The 14,255-nt window shown below is 41.1% G+C and overlaps 1 protein-coding gene across 1 annotated transcript in view; it reads right to left on the bottom strand.

The window, feature by feature from the left end:
- Window positions 1-14,255, bottom strand: part of LOC102280321 (ATP-binding cassette sub-family C member 4) — a 219,622-nt gene that overhangs the window by 78,434 nt on the left and 126,933 nt on the right. Inside the window, 5 exon segments of the mRNA XM_070366731.1 lie at window positions 564-755; window positions 3,234-3,323; window positions 7,334-7,411; window positions 10,580-10,859; window positions 12,733-12,858. Coding sequence (XP_070222832.1) covers window positions 564-755; window positions 3,234-3,323; window positions 7,334-7,411; window positions 10,580-10,859; window positions 12,733-12,858 — 766 coding nt within the window.

Below are 14,255 nucleotides of genomic sequence, written 5' to 3'. Positions count from 1 at the left end.
TTTGATGATATTCAGGAATTTGGGTTATTTTTCAGGTTCAATAATGTAGTGATTTTTATCTTTTTCCTCAAAGGTTTCCCTATCGTTTAGAGAAAACTGATGGAATGCTTACAGAGGAACTGATCTGAGGTCTAGGATCTGCTCCACAATACTCTGGGGTGGGGGTGGGGCTGGCAGAGGGCAGGTGGCAGCGAGACTGGCCAGCAGATGCTCCTGGCTGAAGCTGGGTACATGAAGGTTCATTACACTGTGCTCTCTATTTTTACAAATTTTGTAATTGTCTATTAAAAAAAGAAGTTAAAAGGAACTGAAACTTCACAAAATGACACAATAACTCTCCAACCCCACAAAAAAAGGCATTCTGTAAGTGTCATTATCTCATTAGAATTACCACAGCAGCATATGTGCCTACATGTCTACCTGGAACACCAGATTAAAATAGTAAGCCACAATCAAAAGATTTTTCAAATTAAACAGTAAAATTTTCCACAAACCTTATAGTTTAAACCAAAAGTATCATTATTTAAAATTCGAGTACATGCAACTCAAAAGTCTTTACTCACCTCTTCCAAAGAACAAGCCCTTATTACTTCTTCATATCGTTCTTTTTCATATTTCTTCCCAAATAAAATGTTACTTCTCACAGTTCCTGAGAACACCCAGGGCTGCTGAGAAACATACGCGATCCTCCCGTGCACGTTGAGCTTCCCCTGGCTCGGGGGCAGCTCTCCCAGCACAGCGCTTAACAGTGACGGCTGGAACAGACAGCAACACACACACGTGAACAGGGTGCACTCAGGACAGAACATGACCCACAGCACAGCCGACCCCACCCTGGTGCTAGATAAAAGATAGAACCCTTTTGTTCAGAACGGGATAAACTATAGCTCTGGCAGATGGAATAAAAAATAAAAATGAAAGAAAAAAAACAAACAAACCAGGAAAATAGCATTATTGGTCAACGTAAACTTGATAAGGAATATTAATAGTATAAACAATCTACTCTGCCTGAGTTTCCCCCAAATGAAGTTCTACTAAGGAAAGGCTGCAAGGAGATCCAACCAGTCCATTCTAAAGGAGATCAGCCCTGGATGTTTTTTGGAAGGACTGATGCTGAAGCTGAAACTCCAGTACTTTGGCCACCTCATGTGAAGAGTTGACTATTGGAAAAACTCTGATGCTGGGAGGGATTGGGGGCAGGAGGAAAAGGAGATGACAGAGGATGACACGCTGGATGGCATCACTGACTTGATGGATGTCAGTTTGAGTGAACTCCAGGAGATGGTGATGGATAGGGAGGCCTGGCGTGCTGCGATTCATGGGGTTGCAAAGAGTCGGACACGACTGAACTGAACTGAACTGAAGAATGTTTAACATCCTTCACCAGCTGAGCAGCCCGGCAGGATTTGTAGTTCATGTATCTGATGTTTAGTGTTTTGGTTCCTGTATCTGGGCATCCTTTATTTGACAAACACTTGTTCTGAAAAAGCTATGGGTGAACAATAGATCCAAAGATGATTATTTAAGAGAATTCTAAAGTGAGTCATGCATTCAGAGTAAAAGTCCACCACAAGGGAAATCATCACCCTCTCGTGTATACATTCTGCACTTAGATTTCTGCATTGTGTTCAGTTCAGTTCAGTCACTCAGTCATGTCTGACTCTTTGCGACCCCAGGAACTGTAGCACTCCAGGCCTCCCTGTTCATCACCAACTCCTGGAGTTTACCCAAACTCATGTCCATTGAGTAGGTGATGCCATACAACCATCTCATCCTCTGTCGTCCCCTTCTCCTCCTGCCCTCAATCTTTCCCAGCATCAGAGTTTTTTCAAATGAGTCAGTTCTTCACATCAGGTGGCCAAAGTATTGGAGTTTCAGCTTCAACATCAGTCCTCCCAATGAACACCCAGGACTGATCTCCTTTAGCATGGACTGGTTGGATCTCCTTGCAGTCTAAGGGACTCTCAAGAGTCTTCTCCAACACCACAGTTCAAAAGCATCAATTCTTCAGCACTCAGCTTTTTTTATAGTCCAACTCTCACATCCATACATGACTACTGGAAAAACCATAGCCTTGACTAGATGGATCTTTATTGACAAAGTAATGTCTCTGCTTGTTAATATGCTATCTAGGTTGGTCATAACTTTCCTTCCAAGGAGTAAGCCTCTTTAAATTTCATGGCTGCAATCACCATCTTCAGTGATTTTGGAGCCCCAAAAAATAAAGTCAGCCACTGTTTCCCCATCTATTTGATGGGACCAGATGCCATGATCTTAGTTTTCTGTCTAAGGGCCCATGCACACATCCTTCAAATCTTGTTTTAATTAATTTATGTATTTATTTGTTTTGGGCTGTTCTGGCTCTTCATTGCTTCTTGGGCTTTTCTCTAGTTGTGGCAACCAAGGAATACTCTCTAGCTGTGGTGAGCAGGCTTCTCACTGCAGGGGCTTCTCTTGTTGTGGAGCATGGGCTCTAGAGCCCATGCTCATTAGTTAATGGCACACAGGCTAGGTTGCCCCACGGCATGTAGGATCTTCCCAGACTAGGGATTGAACTCGTGTCTCCTGCCTTGGTAGGCGAACTCTTTACCACCGAGCCACAGGGAAGTGCATCCTTTAAATCTCGTTTCCCATACAGATATTGGGTATCTGTGCCCACACCACCAGAGTTCTCACCACATAGCTGAAATAATCTGCCTGTGTATTTGTCTCACCTGAGAACCTGCTTGCCTCTAGACAGCAGAGGCACTGGGATCTTGCTCGTGTCGGTGTATTTAGCTCCAGCCTGTGGCTGCACATTCACTACATGAACACTGACAGGACCGAGTCGTCACGTGAGGAAATGCTCAGAGCTTCCAGGAAGAGACTTCACCACCTCCAGACTTCCTGGAGGGACCACTGTGACAAAAAGTCCCCACTGTCTCATTCTGTCCGGAACAGCTGTCACATAAATAATCTCCTTCACTGAGGCGTCCATATTCCCCACATGCTGTTCTCAACTGTGCCACGTGAAGCACCGAGAAGGAAAACACAGTTTGTGTTTCTCCACATTCATTTGACACGAAATCTTCCTGAAAAACTAATGTTTCATGGAACACACCTAGAGAAACACTGTTCTAGACACACCCAATTCAAACTGTGTCACACTTGTCTCTGGGCTCTACTCTGAGAATTTAACAGGGGCTGCGACAAAGCATCAACCTTTTGTGATGACAAAAGGCATCACAACTTACCTTTCCTGCTCCCACGGGTCCGACCACAGCTAATAGTTCACCGGGTCTGACGGTAAAGGAAAGGCCTTGGAGGGTTGGGGTTTCTGATGCCTGCAAATTAAAGTTTATAAAAATGTATCCATTTCAATAAAATAACACGCATTACTTCAGGGAGTGAAGAAAAATAACATAACAGTCATTGATATGCTAATGTAGCCCACATTTTTCTCCTTCCTGTTTTAAGATACTATGTCCTTGAGGCCTTTTCTTTCAATTGTATCTCTGTGGGTTTGAAGCAGTTTTAGTTGTCTTTAGGAAGATGCCTTCTTTTACCAGATTCCCTTACAGACAGAGCTCTGAACACCCAGAGAATTTTAGAAGTAAAAATGACAAGGGACCTGATTGAAATACAAACTGAATGATGCACACTAGCTTACTAAAATAATGTATTTAATAGAATATTCAGTATGGGGGATTTTTAATCATAAGTTTTAATCATGACCCTTGGTTTTAACTATCTCATTAATGTCCACAAGGTCGCAGCATAAGTATCTGGCATGCCTGGCCCTTTAATAAATAATTTGAAATCACTAATCTCTCCATTTCATTTGATCAGGAATAAGCCTCAGTAATGCAAAGCAAGCAAAGGGGCACTTATATGATAAAGTCACTCCTGGTAAACTAAGGCTTATAAATAATGGTCAAAGCTCTAATTTAATACCAACAACAAAAAATGGGGAATGAAGAAGTTAATTATGACATTATGGATTAAGTTTATATGTGTTACATGCATTACCTGTCCTGGCTAAACAGGGGCAATAAATTACTTCTACTATAAGAAAAACAAAAAGAAGAAAAATGAAGGTACATTTGACAGCACATGTGATGCAATGTGAAGGAGAAGGAGAAACTACTCATCATGCCAATGACATGTCACATTGCTGACAGACTTAAGGGTATGTGTATCTTTAGATATAAGACAATTAAGAAAATTCTTAACAACTGCTAATGCTTAAAAAAAAAAAAAAAAAAAAGAGTGGTTACACTAGATTAGTAAAATGCCCAAATGACTAAAAGCACAGAATTTGGATTAAAAGTCTGGATAATCTTCAAAATGAAAAATTTCTCTGGAAAGAACTTAACTAATTATAGACATCTAAAAAAAATTACAGTTATTATTCATCACCAAAAAACTAACCCAAAATTTTATTAATATAGGAATTATAAATCTATCCAGATTTTAAAACATAAGAAATATTTTTTAAGCTTCTCCACTCCTTCTTGTATGACATTTAGGGTTCCTATTTTACTACTTTTCACTCAGGTATGACAGCAAAACAATGAACCACATACCATCACCATCCCTGTCCCCTCCCCTCATAGTTTGTCAGGACAGGACAGAGTGGCCCTCCCTGTTCAGGCTTCAGGCAGGCACTGCTCTGCCATGACCAGAAATGGGCAGCACTCAACAGCTCAGAGGCACTAGGTCCCCTCCCTTCCTGGTTACCTAGGTTCAGGTGACACTGACTCAAAAAGGATCATCAGCTGAGCCCCCACTCTGTGCAAACACAGTTGGAAACCCCTGTCCTGTGAGATCTGGAGGCTCACACAGAACCATTTATATTAGAGTTTAAAGACTGAGACCAAGTCCCACCATTTCATGAACGGAACCTGGGTCCCTGAGACATGCCCCCACCTGCCAACCTGGATGTCTAGGGGAGCAGGTTATAGAGCTCATGTCTACCTCCTGCCTCCTAACCCAGCAGGGGCTTTATTCAGACTCAATTTTTCTCCAAAACCCCCAATATATGTGCCTCTCCCCTTTCAAGGGCTCTCTCACCCATGACCTAACCTGACAACCCTAATTACTCATGACACAGTCCTCCATAAGCAATTCCAGAACAACAGTATATGGTGTTCTGGACTTCCCAGATGGCTCAAGTGGTAAAGAATCTGCCTGCCAATGCAGGAGACTCAGGCAGGAAATGCAGGTCCAGAAGATCCCCTGGAGGAGGAAATGACAACCTACTCCATTCTTGCCTGGATAATCCCATGGACTGGAGAGTCTGGAAGGCTATAGTCTATGGAGTTGCAAAGAGTTGGACACGACTTAGCAACTGAACATATGCACACACACTACAGTGCAAAATGCACAAAAGTCTGAGAACATGTTATTAAGTTCTTAAAAGAACAAAATAACTCATTCTGAAATGCTGAATAGTTGGATATAAAAGAAATTTAGTAATGGGTCATTTAAACCATGTGTTAGTGTTCACAGAGACTAGTCTTTATAATGGAATTTTAGTTGTGCTTTCCATAAATGCTTCAAGTGGATTATGACAAGAAATTCCAAGCAGGAGTTAAATCTACAGTATTAAGGTAGGAGAAGCTGTCAGGGTAGGTCAGGTGCCTTGTGTGAGTTTCCATGTGCAAAACGTGCAAGGATGTGGTTTTACATATTTGGGAACCTGCTACTGTTTTGGGCTTTCCTGGTAGCTCAGATGGTAAAGAATCTGCCTGCAGTGCAGGAGACCCTGGGTTCGATCCCTGGGTTGGGAAGATCCCCTGGAGATGGGAATGGCAACTCACTCCAGCATTCTTTCCTGCAAAATGTCATGGACAGAGGAGCCTGATGGGCTATAGTTCATGGGGCAAGGAATCGAACAAGACTGAGTGACAAACACTTTCACTTTTCACTGTTTTGTTGGTGGGAACAGGACGTGCTGAGTCAGAAGTAGGTGAACTCAATGCACGTGGCAGAACAGAGTCACAGGCATGAAAAGACAGGACAAGTCTATAGCACCTGGACATGTGCTCTATGGTCCCCACTCTGACAGCAGCCAGACTCCTTGGCTCTGCTCCAGATGGAGGCGCCTCCTCTCTGAGTCCCTCCAACCCTAGGGGTGGGAGCAGCTTCCTGCCTTTGCTCATCTCTGGGTTGTTTCAAACACCACCATTTGTCCTTTCTGTCCCCTCTTTTTTATCATCTATGTAACTAATTCCCTGTAGGAATTCCCTGTCCTGTTGTCTGGGTTCTGTTTTCCTGACTAATTCACACTGATACAGGAGGATGTGCATAGAGGACCACAGAACCAGGGGTGGGGGGAGCATTCCAGTTTGTTGATAAAGGGCCTGTACTGGGTGTACAATATTGACAACTTATTGAAAGTAGACCTTGTGGTTTTTTCTGTTTGCCTGAACATGGTAAATAAACAAAGTGTTGGAAAATTTCCAGTTTTCCCTGTCTGTTTCCACACACTGAAACCTTTTAACTGGGAATTACTGATACTCACCATGCCCACCTGCTGTCTCCTCCTGCCTTGGTTGCCACCAAAGTATTCAGAACCATTCAGAAACTCAGGATGGGGAAGCCCCCACCCTGCTGCTAAGTCGCTTCAGTCATGTCCGACTCTATGCGACCCCGTAGACGGCAGCCCACTAGGCTCCCCCGTCCCTGGGATTCTCCAGGCAAGAATTCTGGAGTGGGTTGCCATTTCCTTTTCCAATGCATGAAAGTGAAAAGTGAAAGTGAAGTCGCTCAGTCCTGTCCGACTCTTCGCGACCCCATGGACTGCAGCCTACCAGGCTCCTCCATCCATGGGATTTTCCAGGCAAGAGTATTGGAGTGGGGTGCCATTGCCTTCTCCGGCCCCCACCCTACCCCACAGCAAAGATCCAAATCACAGCCTCACTCAGCATGTAATAAAGATACTCTGTGAACATCAGTATACAAAAACAAATGCATACCTATTCCCCAAAGCATCTGGTTTGTAACAACTAGCTATGTATTTGTTAGTTAACCCATTCCACACTGCAGCATTTTGTCTGTCCAATCCTATAAATTCTAACATTACATGTACTTTAAATTCAAACCGTGCTAACACTTTGAAAACTTTTTTGAAAATGAGGTAGAGAGCAACATATCAAATATCTTAGGCTGATTTTATACTTCATCTCCATTAACTGAAAACTTTATTCCTGATTTTGAGAATTTTTATAACATGCTTCCAGTAAACGAGCAAGTCACATTTGACACCATGGGTAAAAATCTCAAAATCCTCCGTAATCTATGTCACAATTTACTTTTAGCAGTCTTGATCTTGGAATGGAGGATTTGTTACCTTATTCCAAAAAGCAGTGAAATCTTGCAGGTTCACAATCGTTTTACCATCTGATGGCAGCTGAGGGAGGAGTTGTGTCTCTTTGCTGTCTCGCATAAAGGGTTATTGTTACCATCTTTCTAAATTCCATATATATATGCGTTAGTATACTGTATTGGTGTTTTTCCTTCTGGCTTACTTCACTCTGTATAATAGGCTCCAGTTTCATCCACCTCATCTAGGTTGGTTCCATGTCCTGGCTATTATAAACAGTGCTGCGATGAACATTGGGGTACACGTGTCTCTTTCCCTTCTGGTTTCTCAGTGTGTATGCCCAGCAGTGGGATTGCTGGATCATAAGGCAGTTCTATTTCCAGTTTTTTAAGGAATCTCCACACTGTTCTCCATAGTGGCTGTACTAGTTTGCATTCCCACCAACAGTGTAAGAGGTTCCCTTTTCTCCACACCCTCTCCAGCATTTATTATTTGTAGACTTTTGGATCACAGCCATTCTGACTGGTGTGAAATGGTACCTCATAGTGGTTTTGATTTGCATTTCTCTGATAATGAGTGATGTTGAGCATCTTTCATGTGTTTGTTAGCCATCTGTATGTCTTCTTTGAGAAATGTCTATTTAGTTCTTTGGCCCATTTTTTGATTGGGTCATTTATTTTTCTGGAGTTGAGCTGTAGGAGTTGCTTGTATATTTTTGAGATTAGTTGTTTGTCAGTTGCTTCATTTGCTATTATTTTCTCCCATTCTGAAGGCTGTCTTTTTCACCTTGCTAATAGTTTTTTTGATGTGCAGAAGCTTTTAAGTTTAATTAGGTCCCATTTGTTTATTTTTGCTTTTATTTCCAATATTCTGGGAGGTGGGTCATAGAGGATCCTGCTGTGATGTATGTCAGAGAGTGTTTTGCCTATGTTCTCCTAGGAGTTTTATAGTTTCTGGTCTTACGCTGAGATCTTTAATCCATTTTGAGTTTATTTTTGTGTATGGTGTTAGAAAGTGTTCTAGTTTTCATTATTTTACAAGTGGTTGACCAGATTTCCCAGCACCACTTGTTAAAGAGATTGTCTTTAATCCATTGTATATTCTTGCCTCCTTTGTCAAAGATAAGGTGTCCATATGTGTGGATTTATCTCTGGGCTTTCTATTTTGTTCCATTGATCTATATTTCTGTCTTTGTGCCAGTACCATACTGTCTTGATAACTGCTTTGTAGTAGAGCCTGAAGTCAGGTAGGTTGATTCCTCCAGTTCCATTCTTCTTTCTTTCAAGATTGCTTTGGCTATTCAAGGTTTTTTGTATTTCCATACAAATTGTGAAATTATTTGTTCTAGCTCTGTGAAGAATACTGTTGGTAGCTTGATAGGGATTGCATTGAATCTATAAATTGCTTTGGGTAGTATACTCATTTTCACTATATTGATTCTTCCAATCCATGAACATGGTATATTTCTCCATCTATTAGTGTCCTCTTTGATTTCTTTCACCAGTGTTTTATAGTTTTCTATATATAGGTCTTTAGTTTCTTTTAGGTAGATATATTCCTAAGTATTTTATTCTTTCCATTGCAATGGTGAATGGAATTGTTTCTTAATTTCTCTTCTGTTTTCTCATTATTAGTGTATAGGAATGCAAGGGATTTCTGTGTGTTGATTTTATATCCTGCAACTTTACTATAATCATTGATTAGTTCTAGTAATTTTCTGTGGAGTCTTTAGGGTTTTCTATGTAGAGGATCATGTCATCTGCAAATAGTGAGAGTTTTACTTCTTCTTTCCAATTTGGATTCCTTTTATTTCTTTTTCTGCTCTGATTGCTGTGGCCAAAACTTCCAAAACTATGTTGAATAGTAATGGTGAAAGTGGGCACCCTTGTCTTGTTCCTGACTTTAGAGGAAATGCTTTCAATTTTTCACCATTGAGGATAATGTTTGCTGTGGGTTTGTCATATATAGCTTTTATTATGTTGAGGTATGTTCCTTCTATTCCTGCTTTCTGGAGAGTTTTTTATCATAAATGGGTGTTGAATTTTGTCAAAGGCTTTCTCTGCATCTATTGAGATAATCATATGGTTTTTATTTTTCAATTTGTTAATGTGGTGTATTACATTGATTGATTTTATGGATATTGAAGAATCCTTGCATCCCTGGGATAAAGCCCACTTGGTCATGGTGTATGATCTTTTAATGTGTTGTTGGATTCTGATTGCTAGAATTTTGTTAAGGATTTTTGCATCTATGTTCATCAGTGATATTGGCCTGTAGTTTTCTTTTTTTGTGGGATCTTTGTCAGGTTTTGGTATTAGGGTGATGGTGGCCTCATAGAATGAGTTTGGAAGTTTACCTTCCTCTGTAATTTTCTGGAAGAGATTGAGCAGGATAGGTGTTAGCTCTTCTCTAAATTTTTGGTAGAATTCAGCTGTGAAGCCGTCTGGACTTGGGCTTTGTTTGCTGGAAGATTTTGATTACAGTTTCAATTTCCATGCTTGTGATGGGTCTGTTAAGATTTTCTATTTCTTCCTGGTCGAGTTTTGGAAAGTTGTACTTTTCTAAGAATTTGTCCATTTCTTCCTCGTTGTCCATTTTATTGGCATATAATTGTTGATAGTAGTCTCTTATGATCCTTTGTATTTCTGTGTTGTCTGTTGTGATCTCTCCATTTTCGTTTCTAATTTTATTGATTTGATTTTTCTCCTTTGTTTTTGATGAGTCTAGCTAATGGTTTGTCAATTTTATTTATCCTTTCAAAGAACCAGCTTTTAGTTTTGTTGATTTTTGCTATGGTCTCTTTTGTTTCTTTTGCATTTATTTCTGCTCTAATTTTTAAGATTTCTTTCCTTCTACTAACCCTGGGGTTCTTCATTTCTTCCTTTTCTAGTTGCTTTAGGTGTAGAGTTAGGTTATTTATTTGACTTTTTTCTTGTTTCTTGAGGTGTGCCTGTATTGCTATGAACTTTCCCCTTAGGACTGCTTTTACCGGGGACATAGGTTTTATTCCTGATCCCTGAAGACCCCACAAGCCACAGAGCAACTAAGCCCACACACCGAAACTACTGAAGGTCAGGAACCTAGTGTCAGCGTTCCACAACAAAGAGTAGCCCCACCTAATCGGAACAATGAAGACACAGTGCAGCAAAAGAAAGAGAAGAGAGGGAACATTTTGGAACAACTGCCAGTTTTGGCACTGAGAGAATTAAATCTCATCTAACTGGAACTTGGTGACAGCAAATAAAAGGAAGTAGTTTACAAAAATCCACCTACAACTTTAAAAAAAGTTATGTGTCACCAAACCTTGATTCTTTGGATGCTGACAAAAGCATCTGCCACCTTCTCAACAGCCATGGGGAAGTAGAGGGTACTCGCGAACCGCAGAGCCTCGAACAGGGTCACCACCACAAACACTTGGCTGGCTGTGATCACGTTGTCAAGCAGCACATTGGTGAGGAAGGTGACAAAAATCATGATTTTGCTCACAGCGAAAAATGATGCCAAATTCATTCCCTGAAGGCAGGAACTTCTCAGAATCTTATATAGTTCCTTCCTGGAAAAGAGTGTAGGAAATAGGTTTTAGAAGAAGCTTAGACAGTCAAGTCATGAATTCAAGTGCCCTGTGTGAGGGGTCCCTTTCTAGGGAGTGGACACAGATTAAGATAAACCATCCCTCACGTCCTGCAGATACTACTCAGTGCACACCCATGGATCTGCCCCAACACCAGGACCACACACTTAATCACCACTTCACTCTCTCAACTAATTGGAGCTTGTGTGGTTGTCGTTTCTTGTTCAGTTACTCAGTCACGTCCAACTCATTGCAACCCCATGGACTCCATCTCCTGGATCTTGCTCAAACTCATGTCCATTGAGTTGGTGATGCCATCCAACTGTCTCATCCTCTGCCATCCCCTTCTCCTCCTGCCTTCAAATTTTCCCAGCATCATGGTCTTTTCTAATGAGTTGGCTCTTGGCACCGGTGGCCAAAGTATTGGAGCTTCAGCTTCAGCATCAGTCCTTCCAATGAATATTCAGGGTTGTTTTCCTTTAGGATTGACTGGTTTGATCTCCTTGCAGAACAAGGGACTCTCAACAGTCTTCTCCAGCACCCACAGTTCAAAAGCATCAATTCTTCAGCACTTAAGTTTTCTTTATGGTTCAAATCTCACATCCATATGTGACTACTAGAAAAACCATAGCTTTGACTATATGGACCTTTGTTGGTAAAGTAATGTCTGTGTTTTTTAATATGCTGTCTAGCTTTGCCATAGCTATTGGAATATTAATGTCACACTCTTAAGCACTTTTGCCTAGAACTTCCCTGGTGGTCCAGTAGCTAAGACTCCATGCTTTCAATGCAGGGGACAGGGGTTCAATCCCTGGAGAGGAAGAAAAATTCCACATGTCTCAAAGTGGGGCCAAAATAAAAAAGATTAAAATTTTTCTTTTAAATTAAAATACACACACACACACACATTTTGGGTCAATGAGACTAGGGTTTGAACATTCATTCAGTAGGTATTTGTAAGCAAAAGTCATGCCAGGCTCCTCCCTGATGACAGAAAGACACAACCTGTCCCCTCCAGGAGCTCATGAACTTGTGAGAGAAGAGAATAAGCAACACCAGAATTGTGACCAAGATATTAGACAGAGGCAGTCAGCACAGCCCCAGTGGGAATACAGAGCAGCATCATGTATGGAGCAGTGGAGTGAGAGCAAGTCACACACATATAGACCCTGAGAAGATGAACTGGAGTCACTCGCTTGGTGGAGGCCAGAGAAGAAGGAAGATGAGAATGTATTCTCAGCAGAGGGAGGGGCCCCCACAAAGGTACAAAGTGAGAGGTAACAGGGAGCAGCCAGAAAATTCTAAATAAGCACCCTGGGCTAGAGTATAAACACTCATCAGATATTTAAATTAAAGATGGAAAAATATTATATACATATAAAGCAAAACAAAAAGGCATAGTATTTTTATGGCTCTGTTTGGAAAGAATAATATTGATTCATAAAGTTTGGCCTGATACAGGTATCTCCAACCTCTATAATCTCCCCATTTGTACTACATTAATACAAATTATAGTTTTAGCATTAATGTCATCATCTCAAAGACCAACATCTTAGAATCACTGCTTTTGGAGATTTGGTGTATTAAGAAATATTTGGAATTTCAATTCCATATAAGTAAGAATATATATATATATATATTTTTTTTTTTTTTTTTTTTAAGAAGATGGTAAATGGAAGAACAGGTTAAATGACAAATTCTTTTATTCTACTTAACCCTACTGCTACATGTGGGGAGATGGAATGGATAGTATTAAAGTCCACCTTAATATAAAAACTTTCTAAGGCAACGAAACCATTCAGTAGAATAGGAAACAAAGTATGAAAATATGCTTTGTACATACAAAAAAACTTACTTTCTCATATTGAAAATAAGGTTGTCAAGTGAATCTTCCCAAGCACACATTTTTATTGTTCTGATGCCAGTTATAACTTCACTCATGGTCCTGATCCTGTCATCTGTGAGAGCTGCAGTCTTACTCCTAAGGGGACAGACATGAGATGAGCCTTAGTGATCACAGCCCAACTTTCCATAGCAATAGTAGCAGCAATTTTCACAGGCAGAGAACAGGGATCAAATTCGTATAGCACTTCTGTGCTTATATCACAGGGAGATCCTTCTCAAAGTACAAATGGAGAAAGACTTCAATTAGGAAGCCAACCCTTCAGTCCAATACAAGAAGTAATTTGGAAAATTTGCAGTACCAGCTAACGAAGGCCTGGAATGAGTCAGATATACACCACCTGATCAAGGAGTTCATGGCTGGGTAGTATAGGCAGAAAGGCACCCAAATCTAACAGGAAGACTGTGGCTATGCTGTAATAAAATAGGAGTAAAAGTCCTGGTGAGGAGAAAAGATGGGGCTGTTAGTTCCTCTGGGGAAGGAGAGCAAGAAAAGCTTCAGAGACCTGGTAGCAGTGGAACATGGCCTCAATGGATGAGGAACATCACTCCACAGCAAAGACATGAAAGGAAATTCCAAGTAGAGAAATATACCACACACAGAGGTATGCACACACACACACAAGAACTCAAAGAGCTTCAAACAGTACAGTATCTTCATCACCTGACAACCTGGTCAATAACCCACCTCAACCCTCCAAGACCTCCTTCAAGTCTAACTCATCACCATGAGGCCCTTCATAATCAGCCAGTGTTCTATCACTTAAACTGATGGGCAGGTTCTACTCATTATAAGGAGATAATTAAGATTAGTCTTCTCCTTGGGGTACTTATATCTAGATGGAAACAGTGAATTAAAAATAAGATATGAATATCCATACCTGAAAAGGCTCTAACACAAGCATAACAAAAATATGTGCAGTTAGAAAATGGCATATAAGACTATTACTAATTACATTGACAATGAAATTGCTCAGTCGTGTCTGACTCATTGCAACCCCATGGACTGTAGCCTACCAGGCTCTTCCGTCCATGGGATTTTCCAGGCAAGAGTACTGGAGTGGGTTGCCATTGCCTTCTCAAGGAGATCTTCCCAACCAAGGGATCGAACCTGGGTCTCCTGCATTGTAGGCAGATGCTTTACTGTCTGAGCCAATGGTCCAGTGGGTGAGATGCCGTGCCTCCAATGCAGGGGGCCCAGGTTCAATCCCTGGTCAGGAAAACTAGATCCTACATGCATGCCTCAATGAAAATCCCACATGCCATAACTAAGACCCAGGGAAGCCCAAATAAATGAACAATAAATTAAGACTTTAAAAAAAAAGATTATTCAGTTCAGTTCAGTGGCTCAGTCGTGACCGACTCCTTGCGACCCCATGAATTGCAGCACCCCAGGCCTCCCTGTCCCTCACCAACTCCTGGAATTCACTTAAACACATGTCCATCGAGTCAGTGATGCCACCCAGCCATCTCGTC

This window comes from Bos mutus, unplaced genomic scaffold, assembly GCF_027580195.1.
Source record: "Bos mutus isolate GX-2022 unplaced genomic scaffold, NWIPB_WYAK_1.1 CTG197, whole genome shotgun sequence".
In the NCBI taxonomy this organism is placed as follows: Eukaryota; Metazoa; Chordata; class Mammalia; order Artiodactyla; family Bovidae; genus Bos; species Bos mutus.
The sequence above is the reverse complement of the archived record's forward strand: the minus strand, read 5'-3'. Positions and strand labels throughout refer to the sequence as shown.